The sequence below is a fragment of the Juglans microcarpa x Juglans regia genome, chromosome 8D (genome assembly GCF_004785595.1).
Source record: "Juglans microcarpa x Juglans regia isolate MS1-56 chromosome 8D, Jm3101_v1.0, whole genome shotgun sequence".
Lineage (NCBI taxonomy): Eukaryota > Viridiplantae > Streptophyta > Magnoliopsida > Fagales > Juglandaceae > Juglans > Juglans microcarpa x Juglans regia.
Genome location: NC_054608.1, coordinates 3,470,395 through 3,492,227, shown reverse-complemented (window position 1 = coordinate 3,492,227; position 21,833 = coordinate 3,470,395). Strand labels below are relative to the sequence as shown.

The following is a 21,833-nucleotide window of genomic DNA, read 5'->3' as shown; positions in this document are numbered from 1 at the left end:
TGCCGTAGGTAGACTATATCCCCCACTTCGAATTTCTTTTCCTTTTGCTTCAAATTAGAATATTTCTTCATCCTGTTCTGTGCCTTTTGCAAGTTCTGCTTCAACAACTGTTTGATCTGATCTCTAGAGCAAAGGGAAGAGTCCACATCTTCCACCTACGAAGATCCAGGTAAGTAACTCAACAATCGGAGAGGGGGGGAGGGGAACCCATATAGGACCTTAAAGGGGTTTAATTGGGTTGATGAATGTTTAATGATGTTGTACCACCATTTGGCTAATGGGATCCATAAGGCACAACCCCTTGGCCTCTCATCCACAAAACAACACAAATAGTTTTCCAGTTTTGTTAACTACCTCAGACTGGCCATCAGTCTGAGGGTGGTAGGTTGTGCTGAAGGCTAGCTCCACACCTTGTTGTCTGAACAACTCCATCCAAAACCTACTAGTGAAGGTTTTGTCTCTATTGGATACAATAGAATGGGGCATGCATGGACTTTAAAGATGTTTTTTAGGAAGGAGTGGTAGATGTAGTGTAAGGGTGGGCAAGAGGGGTGAAATGGTTGTATTTTGTGAGGGGGTCTACGACTACCCATAGGCAATTGAATGTGTGAGAGGTGAGAAGGCCTTCGATGAATTCCATAGTGATATGGGTCTAGGGTTTAGAAGGTATTGGGAGGGGTTGTAGGAGACCTCCTGGCAGTGAGTTTTCTGGTTTTACACATTGGCAAGTGTCACACCCTTTCACAAAGTCACTAACTTTAGCCTTTAGGTGGTGCTAGTAGAACTCCATATTGATTCTATGGACTGTTTTGTCAAACCCTGAATGGCCCCCAATAGGATTGTTGTGAACTAGCTGGAGAAGTTTAAGTTTAAGAGTAGGATCTTTTGGAATATACATGTCCTTGTAATACAGACAACCTTCCCTTATGGAGTATTTTGGGCTAGCATCCCCCTTAATCACCTTATGCAGTAGTTGTTGAATACTTGCATCTTCAGAATAGTGTTGCTTAACTTCTTCCAATAGCTCCAATGTAGGCACAAAGACCATAGTAAGTGTGACAGATTCATCTTTCTCCTCAACTTTCTTCGAAAGAGCATCATTAGCACTATTTTTTAACCCTTTTTTATATTCAACTAGAAAGTCATAACAGAGTAATTTACTCACCCACTTCTGCTACATGATAGTCTCTATTTTCTGATCTAAGAGAAATTTTAAACTCTGATGATCATTTTTCACTATGAGTGTCCTCTCTAGAAGGTAAGGTCTCCACATTTGCACTGCAGTGACTAGTGCAAAGAGCTTATTTTCGTACGTAGACATATTTAGTGCTCTACCCTTCAAGGCTTGACTTAAAAAAGCAATGTGTGTTTTTTTCTGCATAAGGACGGCTCCCACAGCTTTTCCTGAAGTATCACATTCGATCTCAAAGGGTTGAGATTCTAATATCAATTTTGTTTCAAGTTCAAGGGAAGAGGAAATGACAGACTCACTTGAAGACTGAGTAATCTCAACGAGCAAAGAAGAAGATTTTTTTGCCATTCAATTCTTAATGATTTCCATTCAGCTAAAATCTGTCCATAGAGCAGACAATAGCAACAAACTTGTAACAGCCTCTTCTATAATATTCTATTTGTCCTCATCCACGCGCTTACTACAATCATGTAATAAAATAATAGAAAAGATCCTAACAACTGACCTGGCCCTCGGCCCGTTTATTTACCAGTTAATATTAAGATGGGTTGCCATCCCATATGTTACGTTAGTTCATAAAGAAAAGAGCCCGTAGTTGCGTTGGCCCAAGCCTTGGCTGACCCTCCTCGTCTTCTCCCTTCTGGCTTCGACTCCCAAATTAGCCCGTGACAGTCGCATTTTCAAATAGATAGATAGAGGTATATACTTTGAATTTTGGAAGCAAAGTAAAAAGAGAGAGGCTATACACAGACAGAGAGAGAGAGAGAGAGAGAGAGAGATGAACGGAGAGTATGTGCTACTGTTCCTACTTCCCGCACTGTTCTTTTGTAATTTGTTTTGTCTTTAATTTTCAAATGTGGAGCAGAGAGGGTCTCGGGGAGCTAAGGATTTAGTTTTTCTATTTTTCGTAAATAGCCATCTGGCTTTTCCACCTCAGTCGGTCGCCTTTCTCGGTAAGAAATCTCGGTCCGAGTAGCTCTTTCCTTTACAAAATTGGTTTAGTTTGTGGTTGTTTCGGAAAGTGGGAATGACTTTGAAACCCTAATTGTTAACTTCTTTTTAGTACTGAGGTAATGGGTGATGAAGAGGGAACTGGTACCGGTGATGGAACATACTGCGTTGAGGGCTTGAAGAGTGAAGCAGTGAATAATGGGTCTGCAATTGGAAATGGGAATGATGGTGGTCAGTGGAACTCTGGTGGAAGCAAGAGCTTCCGAACTTACAAGAGGCGGAAGTATGTGAGATCAAGTTCAGATGGCAAAGCTCAGCAAGACTGGAGAGTTTGTGCAGAAGCTGCAAGTCAGTTAACGGAACAGGTTTTTGCTCCTTCACTTTTTTATTGCGCATATCTAGTTCAATTGCAAGATGTGTTTGCTAACTTTTTTCTAGCACGTAAAACAGTTTGATCAATTGTTGATAACTCTCGAGTTTCAAGGCTTAAGTTTGGTGTTGTACCTTGAAATTTCTATCTGAAATATCGTAAGCTGCTTTTATTCGGAGAAAAAATCTTCCCAGTGACTGTACGCGAAGCAACTGGTTGTGATGAGGTACCTAAAACTTTTGAAGAAACTATCACTGACACGCACAAATTTTGCTTGCTGCCATAATAGAGAATTGCAGGGACGTTCTAGTCAGCATATCAATCAACACCAGTGACTTATATTGGAAAGCCTTGGGCTGGAAGTGGAAGCACAAAAACTTATAGTCATGTTTTGAACTTTTATCTCAGTACTCTGAACTAGATGAGTTTTTCCCCTCAAAATTGAGCTTAAGATGGAAAATTGAACTTAAGATGGAATTGAGAAAAATTGCTTCTTTCTATCCCCAGTAGTTAAATTAGTTGTGATGTGCAATCAAGTCCATGTGATTAGTCGTTGTATTAAGCCATATGCCATCAAAGACATGCCTTGTTCACTAATCTCCTAATTTCGAGAAAGGGCGGGTTGTGGAAATGTTTTCACTGGTCAGTTATGGGGCATGCATCTAGTAGGGGTCATCCTGTTTGATGTATCGACGCATACGCTCCCTGACATACGTATCACAATGAATCACTTATGTTGGCCTTTTAGATTTGGCACTGTGGTGATATGTTTTTTTTTTGTAATTAAAAATATATATAATACCAATAGCTGTATTCCAAGTATGCCAGATGTATACAAGAGAAAATACCTAGCTAGAAGAAGAAATAGATACGAGGAAACCATGAACGTTATGTCCATTAAAATGGCATTTTAGCTTTCATGATATGTTATTATTTTTATTAGTAAATAAAAACTATATTGATAATAATAGGCATAGCCCAAGTACACTGGACATATACGATATGGAATTATTAGAGGTGTCTTATTACAAATGGCATTAGAATTTGTGTGCACTGGATAATGACTGGTTCGGAATTTGCATATTGCCTCGTGATTGGATGGAGCCTTAGGCCAAAAATAATCTTTTTAAATGGGGCTGCTAAATCCCAAGTTGAATCTGAACAGAGATCTCTTGTACTGAAGGTAGCTGTGATCACCTCATTTAGGGCTGGTGGTGGTGATATTTTAGCAAAATGGAACGTGAATGTTTGTGCATTTTGGACAAAACACTTCTTTTACATGTTTTTCAAGACTCTTACATGAGAAGATTGAAAATTTCTAAGATAGATCTTTATTGGGTGTTTTTTGAATAAGTGAGGCAATCTTATTCAAAGCATGGAAGGGTGCAACCCAACTACATAGTAAGTATACAATATGAAGCACCCAACTAGGGAAAAGAAGAAAAAGAACAATTCCATGAAATCCCTAAAACTACAGAAATGGAAGGTATTGAGCGCAGCATCCAAGCATATGGTGCACTCATTATTGTATACTCAAATAAGTATGCAACTCGGTGCATATATATTTTTAGATTTTAGGTCAATGATGTTATGCATATATACCTAGAAGCACAAATACTGATGGGGGAACAAGGGGATGCTACAATTTGGATATGGTGAATAGAAATTGGCAAACATTAGGATATGGTACTTTATGCCTGTGGTTTGGTCCTCTTTACGTTTTCTCAAATTATATTTGAAATCTTGCAGACTCTGAAAGAACCTGGTCGCACGGTTTTAGAAAAGAATTCTGTTGAAGAAGTCCATCTTCCTATGGACGGTTCAGATGACTGTTCACAGAGGCACTGGAGAAATGTTATACTGGAGCACATGTATCGGTCCTCAAGTGTTGATGAAAGTTGTATACGGGGGTGCATTTGGAAGGCACTTGTATCTAATCATGGAACTGATGGTACGATGGTGGTTAAGGTAACCAAAGTTGCAGTGTTTTACTGAAAGTAGTCATCATTTGTGTTTATAATTGTTTCTCTTTCATGGTTGTTTTGCAGGAATCTGGCCATTGTGATGAAGACAGGCTCAAAACTTCACAAACACGGTGCATGCCAAATGGATCCCAGAAAGCAGCTAATGGACATGCAGGTGCTATATCTAGTGGATGTTTAAATGAATCTGATCACAATAACAATACTGAGAAGTGTCAGCGTGCTTTGTTTAATATTTTAATTTCGGACAAGTTCACCTCGTTGTGCAAGCTGCTGTTTGAGAATTTCCAAGGCATCAAGGCTGACTTTTTTGACTTTAGTATCATTAACTTGAGGATGAAAGAGGGAACTTATGAACATTCACCTGTCCTTTTCTCTTCAGATATTCAACAGGTAATCTCGAGATTCTTTTTGGGTTAAGCTCTTATATTTCATACTCTTTTATGTGGTATATATGCTGTCGAAATAATAGTTCAAGGCCTATTCAACTTCACTCTTTTGGTGTTTGCATTTTGTTTCAGTGTATTCATAAATGTTCTTTTCTTTTTGGAAAAGAAATTATGCGTTGACAACTTTTGGGTGGATATACAATCCATTATTCCTCTTGTATGTTTCTATATCCTGAGCATGATGTTTCTCTATCAAATGCCTGCCCTTAGATATACAAAACAGTAATTTAAAATTATGCTCTTCCTGAGATCTATGAGATTGATAAAAAACTGGTTATACCTCTTCTAAAATTGATTTTTTATTCAGATATTGTTTTTTTCTATCTCGTGGGTTACTTGTGTTGTGGAGTTCGATTAGTGTTATTCATTTTTTGATTGTTGGCCTTACATCTTGGAAAAACTTTTTGTTGTAATAATTTCTAAAAAGTCCTTCATTTTGCAGTCTATGAGTCTGCATAGCAAAACTGCTTGATGTTTGTGTTGATTAATACACTTTTTTGGTATCGTAGCCCATTGAAAAGTTCTTTGGTCATATTTGATACTTTCTATGCTTCATGGTTCTATTGCTAGGGAAATATGGTATACATTTTTTGTAATTGTGTGGTGATAACGGTTACTTTATCTTGTAAAGAATACTTTGGCCATGTTTGGTTTCACAAAACTTTTTAAAATCTTTCAAAAATTTTATCAATCAAACTAAACAGCTTTAAATCTAAAAGAAATTTCAATTTCAAATTTTTATCCAATTATTACTCAATCAGTATCCAAAAACAAAAATCATTACAACTTTTACAAATTCCAAAGTAAAGTACTCTTAAAAATTGTATTAAAACAACTTTTCACAAACTCCAATACAACACTTATCTTCTATATATATATATATATATATATATATAACTTATCAAAAAAATATATATTTATTTACTCAAAATTTTCTCTCCTTTTCCAAAACCCAACGTAAAAAATTCTCAAATATTCTTTTCATTTTTCATAACCAATCATAACCTTTATGCTTGAAGTTTTGTTCTATCTTCCTCCTAAATAGGTGTTACCTCTTGTATACACCCTTGTATACTTGGGCTATGCCTATTCTCACTAATACAATCGTTTACTTATAAAAAAAAAAAATTGTGAGCTTTGGCCCAAATTAATGGAGAACTGAATTGATGAAGGTTTTGTATCTTTGCAAAGTCAATTGTTTTTTGACAAGCAATGGAAATTATGTTAAAGCATAGAGGGGTGCAAGCTGAGTACTTACACAAGAAGCATAGGAAAGGATACACCCATCTAGCAAGGAGAAGAAAGCTAACAAAATTCCAAAAAATATATTAAATTGGAGATTTGGCGCCATTGTGAGCACTCAGCCAAACGTAGAGATTGGTGAAAATGATGGCTTTTAGTTCTGAATTCATCTTCCCATGGTCTTTAGGATTTTGGGCCTTGTGTTCTTGCCAAATGCACCACATTTAGCACAAAGGAGCCATCCTCCAAGCATCTGAATTTTTATGACCATCATAAGGACTAGAGGCCAACAAGCCAACAACTCCACCATCCTCTAGGGCATAATCCACTCAACAATTTCACCATAAGCTCCTAGCTATCTCACAATGTAGTAGAAGATGATCAATATTTCCAGTCTTGCTTTCTCATACGACATCATCCCAATACTACAATATGCTTCCTACGCAGATTATTGGACCTCATTCCCTTTCTTTTGAACTTTTGTTACCCTAATTTTTCTCTTGATTTATAAAACCAGATAGTGTTGAAACACTTCTTAGCATGTCAATTATGAAAGCTCTTTAACTATTGGCGTAGAAGTCTGGAAAGGGGTAAAAGCCTGCAGTCAGGTTAAAGTTTTTAAGCACGTTTCTTTTTCTGATATTTTCTTGGATGTTGGGGTGTGTTTGTATCCATGAGAATTGATGGCTAATGAAATCTTATTTTCTGGATGTTGCTGTGTTGCATTGATGCTGCACAATGAAATAGACCCAGTTCACATATTCATCTAGAAGCCACCATGCTACATATGCAATGTTTAGTTTCTACAATAAGGACATATGTTTATTCCCAGATGTATTCAGTTTCTTTTTGTGATTGGATATGCCTTAAATTTGAATTAATATTTTTAGGTATGGCGAAAGCTTCAAGAGATTGGAAGTGAGTTTGTTTCTCTTGCAAAGAGCCTTTCAAACATGTCAAGGACTGCCTATCATGAGCAGGTGAGACAGACCAACTTTCAAAGATTGCTAAGCCAATCCAAGTGCCTTGAGTTTTGGTTATATATATTTATTTCCGGTATTATCATTTACACTTCATACATTATTAATGGTTTGATATTGTTTTTATCTCAACTCAATTTTTTTACTTTTGTCTCCAAGGTGGGAGGACGAATACACAGCCCATATGAAGATGGTGAACATGAGGTAAGGGAGGTTCTAAGTATTATAGTATTACTATGTGCTTTATTCAACAGCATCAGCATTAATATTAACATGCTGCATTTGGTTCTAGATGAATTTGGATTGATGTTTAAGCTACTAATATAGATAAATTAGGCTGCATTTGGTTCTTTGAAGAAGATAGAGATTCAGGAAAACTTCTGGAAACTCCCAATGATGTCATGTTTTGAGTCACCATTCAAATTGAAAGTCATATGTTCTGTAGAGCTGATTGCAAGCACAAAATATCTCATACTCTGAAATTTGAATTACTTTCCTTCCAAAACTACTACTACTAATAATAATAATAATAATAATAATAATAATAAAAAGAAGCTGTTTCGCTACTTTTTTCCCCTTTTTTCTAACAAGGTTTCCTGTGCTCTTTGCTCTTAGAACTAAAATCCATACACATGTGGATCCCTGTCCTGTATTCAGTAAGTGGCTACCAAAGAGTTAGCCGCAAAATTTTCAACCGGGGCAGTACTTGAGAGCTTTAACTTTTGTCCTTGAGAGCCGCTTGGCCTAAAAGCCATGGTGTTATTCTTCATCTTGGGCAATCAAATAATTTCTATTTTAACTAAGGTCTCATTTTTTCCCTGCTTTACACGTGAGGTGTGCAATGGTTTTAGTTGTGACTTTATCTGTAAGACTGGATAGCTAATTGTCTCTGGCATTCTGAGTTTTGCTGGGTATAAGCTAAGGCAGAGTCTCATGTTTTTGTTTTCTTTCTTTTTTCCATACGGTGTAAATCTCTCAATTTTAGTGATAAATCGTGCATATTCTTCTCCTCTTTGACTTATATTCAAATCTCTTCATCTGTACTATATGCATTCTGGATAATACGTATTTTCAACTAGGATTTCACTGCAAAACAGTTTCTTCCCCGGGAATCGGACTCTCAGATTAAACCAGTGCAAACAGAAGATTGTGGTGTGTTCAAATTTTGCACTTGCAGGCAATGCGGAGGCAAGGCTGATGGAAGGGATTATTTATTATGTGATTCGTGTGAGGAGATGTACCATATCTCCTGCATTGAACCTGCCATCAAAGAGATTCCCCCAAAAAGCTGGTACTGTGCCGTTTGCACTGCAAGTAGAATCGCGTCACCCCATCAAAATTGTGAAGTGTGTGATAGGCTTATTGCTCCCAAGTCCTTAAGTAATGGAGGTGATGATGAAACTTCTGCTATAAATGAAGAAACTTCTATTGACATCGAAGAAAACTCAAATTGTGGTATGGAGGATGGGCTTCAACCATCAAAAGGTGGAAAAAACTCTTTACCCTGTAAAATTTGTGGAAATGAGGTAGAAGATGGTGAAAAGTTGAAGGCTTGTGGTCACAGCTTTTGCCCAAATAAATACTATCATGCTAGGTGCCTGACAACTAAGCAATTAAAATCATATGGCCCTCGTTGGTACTGCCCTTCTTGTCTGTGCAGGGTTTGCCTTGCTGATCAAGATGATGATAAGATCATTCTATGTGATGGCTGTGATCATGCATACCACATCTATTGCATAAAACCACTGCGCACATCAATTCCAAGAGGGAAATGGTTCTGCAGAAAATGTAATGCAGGGATCCAGGCAATACGCAGAGCAAAAAGAGCTTACGAGACTATAGAAATTAAACATAGAAAGAAGGTTGTAGGGGGGTCTATGCCAGTTGAAAATCTTGAAAAGAGATGGAATGATGAAGGAGAAGAGGCATCAGAAAAAAGTGGAGGGATGGACATGCTTTTAACTGCAGCAAAGACACTAAAGTTTGAAGAGAATTTGGGTGCTATTGAGATCGGTCTATAGAAAGCATGCCTTTTTGGGAGACAGAAAGTCGATTGTTTTTGGCAAGTATTGATTTTAATTTTACTTGTATCTCCCAATGCCAAGAATTTTATTTTCACTACATTTTTAAATTGACTGGTATGTGTAGGTTGTGGAATGTTAGATCTTGCTGACTTTTTGATCCATAAACTGGGGAAAATATGATTCTGAAGGTTGTATATTACTGGTCAGTATATGTAGCTTGAATCTGCTGAAATGAACAGAAACACGATACCAGTTAGGCCAAAAGTGATTGTTCTGAGAGCCACTGTTTAATTTGTTGCTTTGTATTTGTGTACATAAAAAGAAGAATCCCAAGAACAGTTCATGATGATTGAAGTAGGGGATATGGTTCTTTTTGTCATATTTGAATCTGTTGTATTTGAAATCTTCAGTATGCCTTGGGAGTTAGGATCTTGGGTCATTGGATGTTTTATTTTGTTTTGGGAAATGGTAGATAAAAAGTTGAATAAAAATATTGTTAGAATATAATTTTGTTTAATATAATTTTTTATTTTGGGATTTGAAAAAGTTGATTTGTTTTTTGTATTGTTTTTGTTTGGGAAAGTTGTATTTTTTGTTACTATTATTATTATTATTATTATTATTATTATGTGTTTATAATATTTGGATATTGAGATGAGAATGAATGGGATGGGATGTGATTGGATGAGATGAGATGAAATGAGATAACTTGAGAATACTTTGCTATCAAAGCCAAATCTAAGCATCCTGGTTCATCCGAGGTGCTAGACACGATGACAATGGTTTTCTTCCGTCTTAGAGTTATAAATAAATTTTACGAGTTACGTCCTCTTTAATACACATGAGAGGTCAAGGCCAATCCCGCCAGCATGGCAGTGTTCATTGATCATGTGTCTCAACCGATGCATTTAAGGCCAAGGAGCTCGGTGAGTTGATAGGGGGGGGCTGGGAAAGTCCCAACCGAACATTGTGCAGAATACAAGGTGCGTGATCTTTGAGATGGGTTGACCCCACTCTTTGATAGCCTTGGTTGCTGCTTCCTTGCCGAGCTTGATTACCTCGGGAGCTCCTAGCTTGACGTTTTTGGATAGACACCGAGTGATCTTTTCAACTTAAATTAATTTAAATATTTGATTTCTTAGATTGCTTCTCCTACTTATTTAATTAAACTACTCGTTTAAATATTTGGTTTCTTAAGAGTGCATCATGCTTCTCTTCCTCAATGGCAATCGCCTATATATCCACGAATTGTTATGATCTCGATATATATATATATATATATATATATATTTATATGGTGATGCCTCTTTTTCCCTATACGATCTAGAGTTTTAAAACTTGGGCCAACTCTCAAAGAGCATTTGTTGGTGCTCATCATTGGGTTCATTTGGACATTTAGAATACTTTTAATAAGTAAATATCTATGAATAATAGAAGGATGATTTGAATTAAGATATTTTATTAAAGTTTGAGAAATAAAAGAGAAAATATTGAATAAAAATATTATAAAGTTAAAAAATTATTTAAATATAATTTTTTAATATAATTTCTCATGTTTTGAAATTTAAAAAAAATTGTATTATTTTTATGTTTTGTTTAGAAGTTTGAAAAATTTGTAATAATTAGATGAAAATGTTAAAAATTTGAAATTAAAAAATAGTGTTTTGTTTTTAAACAATATTTGAGAAAGAAATATATGAAAATATCAAAAAATACCTTATTACATAAACAAAGCCTTAAAGTACCAGAGTTACCACCAAAAATAACTAGCTAGAACCACACATGGGTTCGCGCCCACACACCAACTACATCCGGCAGTGGTGAAGCCATACACATTAATTGGTTTTTTCTAGGAAATCAATAAACTTTATTCGAGATAACAATTACAGACATTTATCAAATCAAATGGTTTGAGAAAAAAAGTCTGAAATATAATCTCATCACATCTCAATATTATCAACCCTTCAAGAATTACGGACAAGTTGATGAGCTGCCATATTCCCCTCCCTATACACAAGATAAAAAGAATAAGTGCTAAAACAATTCTTAAGTCTTTGAACTTCTTTAAAAAACACACCAAGAATTGAATTCGCCATATTATTTTGCTCTAAGGACTCCACCAAAAACAAGTAATCATTTTCAACTATAATATTTGATATGCCCATAGTTGAGCACAATTGTAGTCCTCGAAATACAGCCAACACTTCAATAGTTTATGGACTCTCAACTTCATTTTCAACCTTGCTTGCAGCCATAACCACATTTCCTGCTTCATCTCGAAGAATCACTCCAATTCCTGTCTTATGAAGATCACGAAACATAGCCCCATCTGTGTTAAACTTTAGCACATCCACTGGAGGTGGTTTCCAACTGAGATGGTTTTTAAGCTGAACATGAGATTTTACTTTAACTTTCTTGTAACTTTTCATAAGGCCCAAAGCATAATCTGTCTCACATATCTTGAACTCAAACTTTGCTTTTCAAACTCCATCTTGTTCCTTCTGTACCAGAATCCCCATGCCAAGCTGAAAAATAAACCCAATCTGTCATACTCCTTCCCCTCAACAAGCTGCAAAGCTAGATCAAAGAACTTAAGGCTTGTATTACTATCCAAATTAGGAAAAACTCTTGCCATAAATTTGAATGCAACTAATGGCAGCATGATGAAGATTTTCCACTAGATGCAAACAGAAACGACATTTCCCATCTAATATGACCTGCTTCTTTAGCAAATTTTCCTTGGTAGGAAGTCCTTCTTTACAAGCACGCCATGCAAACACTTAATTTTATTGGGTACACATCTTCCACAAGGCCTTACACAGACCCTGCTGCCTACTCATGTTGGAGGATTTTACTGAGCAATTCCTCCTCTGAGTTATGATAAATTTGTAGCAGCTTTTAACAAAAAACTATCCACTTCTTTCATGATTCCATATCCACTTATCTGTTGTATCCCCAAGAGAAATCACCACTTTCATGATATCTTCCACCACACTTGGATTGAAGAGAGATATAATCTTCTCAATATTCCACCACCTTGTAGAATTATCAATTATAGAAGCCACTAAGGCCTCTCTGTTTTGATCATTAAAGCCAAATTCCTGCTCCAAAGACTTATGGCCTGGAACCCACTGCTCAGTCCACAAATGAGCAGATTTCTCATCCTCAATCCTCCATCTACACCCTTCTCTCAACCGCTTCTTTGCCTCCCAAATACCTCTCCATGTGTATGAGGGGCAATTGCCCAAACTAGCTTCAAAGAAATTTATTTTTAAAATACTGAAGTTTATGAAGCACTGAATTAGTATCCTGTAGCAATCTCCAACCTTACTTAGCAAGAAGAGCAAGATTGAAGGTCCTAAGATCCTTGAAATTACCCATGCCCCCTCTCGATTTCCCCTCACACATACTGCTCCAATTAACCTAATGAATTTTTCTCTTATCATTTTTTTTGCCCCCACCAAAACTTTGACATTAACCCCTCTAGTTCAGAACAAAATCCAATAGGCAAAAGGAAACAACTCATTGAATATGTTGGAATAGACAAAACAACAACTTTTAATAACACCTCTTTACCACCTTGAGATAACAATTTCTCCTTCCAACTTTAAAGCTTTTTCCATACGCTTTGCTTAATAGACTGAAAAGCTCTTGTTTTTGACCTACCAACTATTGAAGGTAACCCAAGATACCTTTCATATTGTTGTATCTCACTATTACCCCACACCTGTTGAATCGCCTCTCTAACTTCCCTTCCCACATTACTACTAAACACCATAACTGTTTTTTCCTTATTTATTTTTTGACCCAAGACACACTCATAAAAATCCAAAACAGCTTGCACTCTCATATTTTCTTCCACCTTAGCATTGCAAAAGATAACACTATCATTTGTAAAAAGCAGACGATTAATATTGGGAGCACCTCTACAGATTCGGATCCCAGAGATTTCCTTCCTAAGCCTTCTGCCTTTAATAAAGCTGTTAACCCTTCTATATAAAGAAGAAAAAGATAAGGGGGCAATGGGTCCATTTGTCTCAAACCCCTACTAGGTTTAACAGGCCTTTTTGGCTCTCCATTGACCATAACAGAAAATGAGACAGATTTCACACAATACATAACCAATTCTATAAAAGCTTGCTGAAACCCCATAACTTCCATCATAATTTTGATATAACTCCATTCAACTTGATCATAGACCTTACTCATATCCAATTTTAAAGACATATACCCCTTTTCCCCTTTTTGCTTTAAAAAATGCACCAACTCATAAGAAATAAGAACATTATCAGTTATTAAACGGCCTGTAACAAAAGCACTTTGACTCTCACCAATAATACAAGGCAACACTATTTTCAATCTATTAGAAATAACCTTAGCAATCAATTTATATGCCATATTACACAAACTAATGGGCCTATAATCAGCAGCTGTTGCGGGGGATTTTTTCTTTGGAATAAGGGTGATATGTGTATGATTGAGAGTTGATAAAAATCACCTGAATTAAGAGCTTTTAATACTGCTCCAATAACATAACTGCCCCCAACACACCAATATTTCTGAAAAAACAATGGGAACATTCCATCTGGGCTAGAAGTTTTTGATGGATTCATTTGTGACAATGCACCCACCACTTTTGCTTCAGTGTAGACTTGACTGAGAGCTTCATTCATTGAGCTTGTGACTCTGCTAGCAAGTGTCCCCAAAAAAGCTATGGAGTCCCTTGGATTCGAACTTTTGAAAAGGTCCTCAAAATAGCTTAGAATGACATTGTCTCTTTGCTCTCCAAATGGCCAAATCCCATGCTCATCCTGGATCTTCACAAGACTATTCCTCTGAGAAGCTTTCATATGAAAATACCTGGAATTTTGATCACATTTTTTAAGCCACAAGGCTTTAGACCTCAGCCTCCACATAACTTCATCTCTTTCCATCCATTTTTGCACCTCTTCTCGAGCCTTATTATTGTCTTCTATATATTCCTCAACAGGATCATTTGCATGCAACCTCTCCATATTCTGTTTTGCCTTATTTAACTGTTTTTGAACATTGCCAAAAGAGTGCTTATTCCAACCATCCAAATGGGTCTCATATTTCTTAATCAATCCCATAATAGTATGCATGTTATCACTATCCACACTCCTCCAAGTAGTTTTAATAATATCTTCACAAGCCTGCTCCCCCACCCACATTTCTTCAAACTTAAACTGCTTCTTAGGTTTGATGTGGCCCCCATCCCCCTCAGTATGAACCCAAATTGGAACATGATCAGAATAAGCCACCAAGCCGTGGGTGACACATGCATTAGGATATCTACTCCACCATTGTGAATTGACCATGTCCCCTATCAAGTCTCTCACTAATACAATGAGACCATTCCTTTTGATTACTCTAGGTAAACTTATTACCTCTAAACCCCATATCCCTCATAGCACAATCATTAACCACCTCCCTAAAAGTAGTAATTTTTCATTCAGGCCTTGGTCTGCCACCCCATTTTTCATGATGGGTCAACACTTCATTAAAGTCCCCCAAAACTATCCAAGCTTCACCACTCTATCTACACAAAGATCGTAATAAATTCCATGTTTTGAACCTTTGACTAGTCTTAGGATACCCAAAAATTCCAGTCAAATACCAACTACCCTTCACTGGATCATCCTTAACAACATCATTAATATGACACTGTGAATAATTAACTATCGACAAATTAATCTCCATTCGTCAAAGCAAAGCAATTCCCCCTTCCTACCACAACTGTCAACAGCCAAACAGTTTGAAAAACCTAATTTGAACTTACATACCTCAAATTCGCGAGCTTTAAGTCTGGTCTCTTGCAAGAACAGGATGTCGGGCACTTCCCTCTTCACCAAATCACAGAGGGTTCGAATGCCTCTTGGGTTCCCAAGCCCACAAGCATTCCAGCTTACAATCTTCATTGATCCCGGCAGGGCTGTTCACCAGCTGCCGCCAATCCATTCTTCACGGATTGAACATCCTCAATCTCACCAACACTGCCTGTAGTTCCTCTCTTCACAGGCCTTCCATTACCATTGTCATCCTTGATTAACCCCTTTCTTTTTTTAAGGAATTATGGACTGTTGAGGAATTACAGATTTAGAACATGTTCTATCTGTAAAAAAATGACAGTTGTTTCCACTTACAGCTTGTAAGTCCATTAGGCTTCTCCTTCGTAACTTGGCCCATCACATCTTCTTTGAGCTTACTTGGTCCATTGAATGCATTAAGCCCAATATCCCTTAACGCACAAAATGGCCTCGTATTGATTGCATTATGTCCCTCCCATATTTAAGTCATCTTCCTCACCCTTTTTAAAACCCTCTGCAATGATTCTTGAATCAATGGCACCACTTTTCAACAATTCCGTGTTTTCCTCCACTACACCTTCCTCAGTTCTCGCCAAAACCCTTGCAACATTAATCTCAATTCCCTTTGAATGTGCCGAACTACCAGGAGTAGTTACATTTTGAAACTGAGATTGATTGCCCGTAATTACATCACCTTGTCCCACTATTGTTGCTGCTGGTGAACCTGAAACATTTGCTGAAGCAGGTCCTCGCATCGTTCTTTGCATCTCCCGACGGTCCCATGAACGACCATCCTTGAATCTGTCACCATAACTGATTGCCCTTAACCAAGCTCCATACGGGAAGACCTCTTCCTTCTCCACCTAAGAAACATTCTGCCTCAAGCCACACTCCTTATCCATCAGCCCCAGACATCCACACCAATAACAGAAATTGGGCAGCCTCTCATAAGAAAACCTAACCCAGAGTGAATCTCCATCACCCATTGAAAATTTTGTGCCCCTTAACAGATGTTTCGTAACATCGAGAGTTACCCTGACTCGCATGAACTCCCCCAAAGCCATCTCCCCCTTCTCCAAATCCACCTTTTCAACCCTCCTAATTTTCTTCCCAATCATATTCCCCACATAGTCATTCCTGGCTCCAAGAGGAAGATCGTGGATCCTCACCCAGAAAGTTGCTGCTGTGACCTTTATTTGATGTACTTGCTGTCTTCCATCCACCCCCTGAACCATCACCAACTGTTTGTCGAAAGACCAAGGTCCCTCTCTTACCACTCGTTCCTTATCACGACGATCGTCAAATTCAACAAGAATCAAAGACGAATTAAGATCCCTAAACTGCACACTTTTCACTGATCGCCAAGCCCTCTTCATCGTCATCTTGAAAGCTTCTCGGTTGAAATGTTTTTCAGTCAAAAGAGTCATAATTAGACCCTTCCCACCACATAAAGTGATATTTTCCAATTTACCAGACTCCACTACCACTTCGTCCTCCTCTTGCTTAGTCAAAGAAAGACGCTTATACAACTCATCCAAATTGTCTTCCATGTTGCCTGCTTCACTCGAAGGATTGCCCTACCTTGAAGACAAAGAACGAACAAAACTGCACTAGGCAGTATCGGCACCTCTACTTAGGCCATGAGCCAGAGAGAGGAAATTTAACCATGCACATTAATAAGATCACACTTAGTAGGGAAACTTGCCAACGCTGAAATTTGTACAAACTTTTTATTCTAAACATAAAAAATCATTGAGCCTTTTTTTAACCAAAATAATAAAACATAATAATAAAACATGATAATTGAGTACCAACTAGGGTTAGTTGTTAAATAAAACATGATAATTGATTATGTGCAATACTTGTTTACATCACATGCATGGTTTGCCCTTTAATCAGTTGATCTTAATTTATGGGAATGCTGTGCAAGACAAGAGTCTCCATTGTGAGACTTGGCCCAAGTCCAAGCAGAACTCCCCATTCCAACCCTTCATCAGTTGTTGCATTTCCTTCTTCCTCATCTTATCAAGTACAAATAACATGCAAGGGCTGCTCATGTTCCCATACTCACTTAGCACATGCCTAATTGTTTTGAGTTTTTCCTCATTTAGATCTAGCTTTTCTTGGATCTTGTTAAGAATGACAGGCCCACCAGGATGAACTACATAAAACAAGGAGTTCCAATCACTCATACCAATTGGGTTAAATGTTTCGACCAAGCAATTGTTAATGTTGGAAACCTTATAGTAGGTGAGGTCCATTTCATGTACAGTTCCTATAATCTCACTCTCAGGGTTAGGGATAATAGATTGCCTGGCCGACACTAGCTTAAAGAGTGGATGCTCAATTGAGGTGTCGGGATTGGCACCATTTGTGAAAAGTTATTGGCCTATCAAGATGTCTATGTGGGTTTTGCAGGGTGCATGAAACCCAAGCCATGAGAACCAGTTTCAGACTCCACGCCCATGCATGTCTCCATGGCATGCACGTTTCTCCCTTTCCTTTCTCCTATAGGGTTTCCAGTTTTCTATAATTATACACACGCTTAATACACAAAGTTACAGATCCACTCCCTGCAAACCCCATAGATGAACAGCCGCACCCTTCCTCCATGTTCAGGGAATAAAAAAGAATCGAAGCCCACGTCGCACTCTTTTCTCCACGCCAACCCAACTGCAAGCCGCAACAACCTCCTTTACTTCACAGCAACTACCAGCTGCAACAAAGGCAAACCTAGAGAAACCACCCCACCTTAGCTCACGGTTTAACCGCTCTAGAACAGCCACTGCATCTCCTCTTGATCACCACCTCAACGCATGAAAAATCCACACAACCACTAGCGACTTGAACCACTGCTCACTAGCAACTTCTTGGCCCCTTTAACACCTTGCCACCATCACCAAAATTTGAGCAACCACCTGTAGCTCCTCTCCTCGGCCCTGTTAAATGGAACAGAAGCCCTCAAGAAGGCAGGCCGCTGCATTGCGAGGATGCCCTTCGACTTCCTCCACAGGTAGAACCTCCACATTGTGAGCCCCTTCCTTTACATAAAATCGGCGCCACCGCTCGGCCACGAGCCACCTAGTTGCACCACCCAGTCACTGTTGTGCACCCTCACTACCACCCTCTGTAAACCACCACAACAGCCCTTGTTTCACCACATGAAAAACAGAGCATGACTAAGGGGAAAACAAGACCCCAAGTCCCTCAGTTTCAACCATCATTTCTTGCCGGAAACAACCACTACCCGTCGCAAGTTTTGCACCGACCAACCCCCACAGATCGGTCGTGCTACTCCCTGCGCCACCATACTCCACCGTACGTAATTATATCTCTCTCTCTCTCCCTCTCTCTACCGCTATGTCTTGATCTCAGCCACCACCAGCCACTTAGTCGCCGCGACCACCATGTGACACTCCCCATCAGTATTGTAGTCTGTGCACTAACAAGTTGGATAACGCCCCCTCTCTACCTCTCGGTGAGCTCTCTATGTGTTACTCTCTCTCTCTACATGATTCTCTCTCCCTCACAGTGCACTGCCTTCGTGCTCCACTGTCAACCCCAGCCAGCCACCACTTCGATGCTCGCTGCCTCTCCCTCTCAATGAGTCTCCGTCGCACAGCCCCTGGGTCTTTCTAGTGAATATTTGTCCTTTACAATCTAAAAGTGACTTTGCATTTTACGTAAAGCAACATGCCTTTAAAGTTATTTACAAAAAAATTCCATCAAACACTTTGGTCATGTGATTATCAGGAAAGCCCTCGACAACCCTTTTAAATGTTTTTACATTATTGCTCTTGATAGATAAGCCATAGGTGTAGCATGATTTACATCTGACTGGGCTGGATTTGACTTTTAAAAATTGGACATGTCTCTTAACTTGGGCTTAATTAGATAGACTTGTGATTGAGTGGGAATTGGGTTAAGTGAATATTAAATGGAGATGCATTTTACATGAGCTTGATTTTTATTGAATAAACATGTAGCCATATATTTTTATTTTATAGAAATAATTTAGAGTTTAATTTATTAGTCGAAAAGATTAAAGGGATAGTGATGAAGTTGGGAAGTGATGATATTTAGGATTTCGAGAATGTTAGACATTAGAGAAATATAGATATTTTAAAATCTCAGATGTTAATTACGTAGTACATGCTCAATGAAAAACTTATGGAAGGTATGTGATGACTATTTTATAGATGATGATTGATATTCCCTTAGCACCGTTCTGAGAAAATTTACAGAAGTTAAAAGTCTAGGTAAGCGGGATTCCTATGCTAGATTTGCATAAAAAGGAAAATGAACTTAGGTTGGTTTGTAAAATGTGCATTTTATGTTTTAAAAGAAAATGTGAAATCAACCCCAGTTATGTGTTCTGCATTCACTCATGAAATCTATACGAAAGAGAAAAATATTTTTTGACAAGAATAGTGTAGAAATGAGCAATATTTTACATGTTTATGAAATGTGCAAAAAAACGAATATAAAATCTGAGAATTTTTGTACATGTTATACGAAAATATTTTTGATTTGTTTTTGATCATATGAAAATGATATGTATACTCAGTACTTTGTTTGATATAATATGCATCTAAAAAACTTTTAGCATGATTTTTTGTTTCTATTTTGACTTTGATTCTGGTTCTGATATGATTCTTTTGATTCTATTATATGGTTTGTACCAATACTTCTAATATGATATGAGTGCACCCACTTTGAAAATAAAGTGGTTTTTCTGGTGTTCTTTCCTATGTGCATACTCGGGACTCCGAGAATGAATAAGGGAAAGTTTCACATTCTGATACTGTCTGGTTTGGCTACCGGGAATAACACAACCCTACCACGAGAGTTAAACATGGTATAGGATATGGTGGTATGATACGATACGATACAAAATGATATGATAAGATGAAGATGTTCAGTCATGTTATGCCAAAGGGTATTTGAATATGAACAGTTTGAAAAGTCGCTTTGATATTCTAATAACATGTTTCTGATATCTGCATATTGAAACTGAAATGATTTTTTTTTGCATTCTGAACTCTCTAAAAAGTCTCATGTTTACATACTAGTATATGTTCTCTGATTACTGAGTTGTTGATAACTCATCCCTTATCTCCGCAATATTTTCAGATGTTTGAATGTTTTAGCTGAGGATCAAGAATCGAAAGCATGTATAAGGCTACGTGAGCATAGTGGATTAAGTACAAATAAGGTACTTTGGTTGTTAGAGAATTTTATTCAGTAATTTTATTTTGCTCTGTCGACTAGGTATTTTGGAAGGTTGATATTTATTTTGAGATTTTGTAATGTTTAGAATAATTATATTGGAGTAGTTGATTGAAACAGAGAGTCCTATGAGTCATTGAAAGTTTGGAGTCTATGACTATATGGTTGAAATATGATTTTTAAGTGACGAAAATAACTCTTTGGACCTCTGGGATTGGGGTGTTATAGGAGGAGACCAAGAGATTAATCCTGAGTATAACAGGGGTCAGGGCTTCAAATTCATATGAATCATATCTTGGTCTACCTGCTCTTATAGGTAGATCAAAAGCAAAGGCTTTATGTAGCATTTTAGACAGGGTGAGGAGTAGAGTCAGTAACTGGAAAACTAAATTCCTCTCACAGGCTGGTAAGGAGATCTTGTTAAAATGGTACAATCCCTTCCAACTTATTGTATGGGAGTCTTTAAGCTTCCTTTCTCTTTGTTAAGAGATATCAATAGAATTATGAAGCAATTCTAGTGGAATCGGCAGCATAGTGAAGGAAAAATTCATTGGGTCTCATGGAGTCAAATGGGAAAGGCAAAGTTTGCAGGTGGCTTGAGATTTAGAGATTTAACAACGCTCTACTTGCAAAACAAGGCTATAGATTACTACAAAGACTTGATGCACTCCCAAATAAGATTTTGAAGCTGAAATATTTTCCCATTCCTAATTTTTTGAAACTAAAATTGGGTCAAACCCTTCCTACATCTGAAGGAGTATACATACAACAAAGAACTTGGTGGAAGAATGATCTTTATGGAGGATTGGCAATGGACATCATGTGAGAATTTGGAAAGATAGATGGATTTCTCAACCATCATCTTTTCGAATTCAAAGTCATGTGCAGGAGTTAGATGGTGATGAGTGTGTTTCTACACTCATTGATCCAGATCACAAGTATTGGAATACTCCATTGATTGATTCCATATTTTCAAGTACAGAAGCTGAAATTGTTAAGAAAATTCCTATTAGTGCTTATAATTGTCCAGACAAGATTATCTGGAGATGCTCTAAAAGTAGTATTTTCTCTATAAAGAGTTCATACCATTTGCACAAGGAGATGGTAGAAAGGGTTAAAGGACAAGGATCAAGTTCTAATTCTCAATAAGATGTTTGGCTGAAAATATGGAAGCTAAATATCCCTAATGCAGCAAAGGTATTTACATGGAGAGATTGCTTAGAGTTTTTACCTACAAAGGCTAACATTTTCAAAAAAAATAGTTATTGAGTCTCCAGATTGCTCCATTTGTTTGAGAGAAGCAGAAACGATCATTCATGCAATATGAGATTGTCCTGCTGCTAATGATGTATGAAGCATTTCTTCTAAGAAAGTTCATAAGTGTGCCTTGTCTGCATTAGGTTTTGTGATTTTGGTAGCTGATATGTTTGACTTGTTAGAGCAGGAATCCTTGGAGGAGTTTATCATGATAGGAAAGAAAATTTGGCACAAGAGAAACTCTTCATTTTTCAAGACAAATTTATCCATCCAAACTTAGTAATGCAACAAGCAAAACAGTTACCATCAGAATATCAAGAAGGCCAAGC

The 21,833-nt window shown here is 37.6% G+C and overlaps 1 protein-coding gene across 3 annotated transcripts in view; it reads left to right on the top strand.

Moving 5' to 3' along the window:
- Positions 1–1,838: 1,838 nt before the first annotated feature.
- The window catches only part of LOC121243538 (PHD finger protein EHD3-like), a 28,692-nt gene continuing 8,697 nt past the window's right edge, over positions 1,839–21,833 (top strand). The window contains exons 1-7 of one of the 3 annotated variants that reach the window (XM_041141665.1): positions 1,839–2,145; positions 2,256–2,508; positions 4,263–4,481; positions 4,562–4,888; positions 7,077–7,166; positions 7,326–7,370; positions 8,264–9,378. In XM_041141665.1, the coding sequence (XP_040997599.1) occupies positions 2,266–2,508; positions 4,263–4,481; positions 4,562–4,888; positions 7,077–7,166; positions 7,326–7,370; positions 8,264–9,187 (1,848 nt within the window). In that variant the 5' untranslated portion in view covers positions 1,839–2,145; positions 2,256–2,265 and the 3' untranslated portion in view covers positions 9,188–9,378. Of the gene's footprint in view, positions 2,146–2,255; positions 2,509–4,262; positions 4,482–4,561; positions 4,889–7,076; positions 7,167–7,325; positions 7,371–8,245; positions 9,379–21,833 lie in introns of those variants that run through there. The other 2 variants (XM_041141664.1, XM_041141666.1) reach the window with 2 other exon arrangements.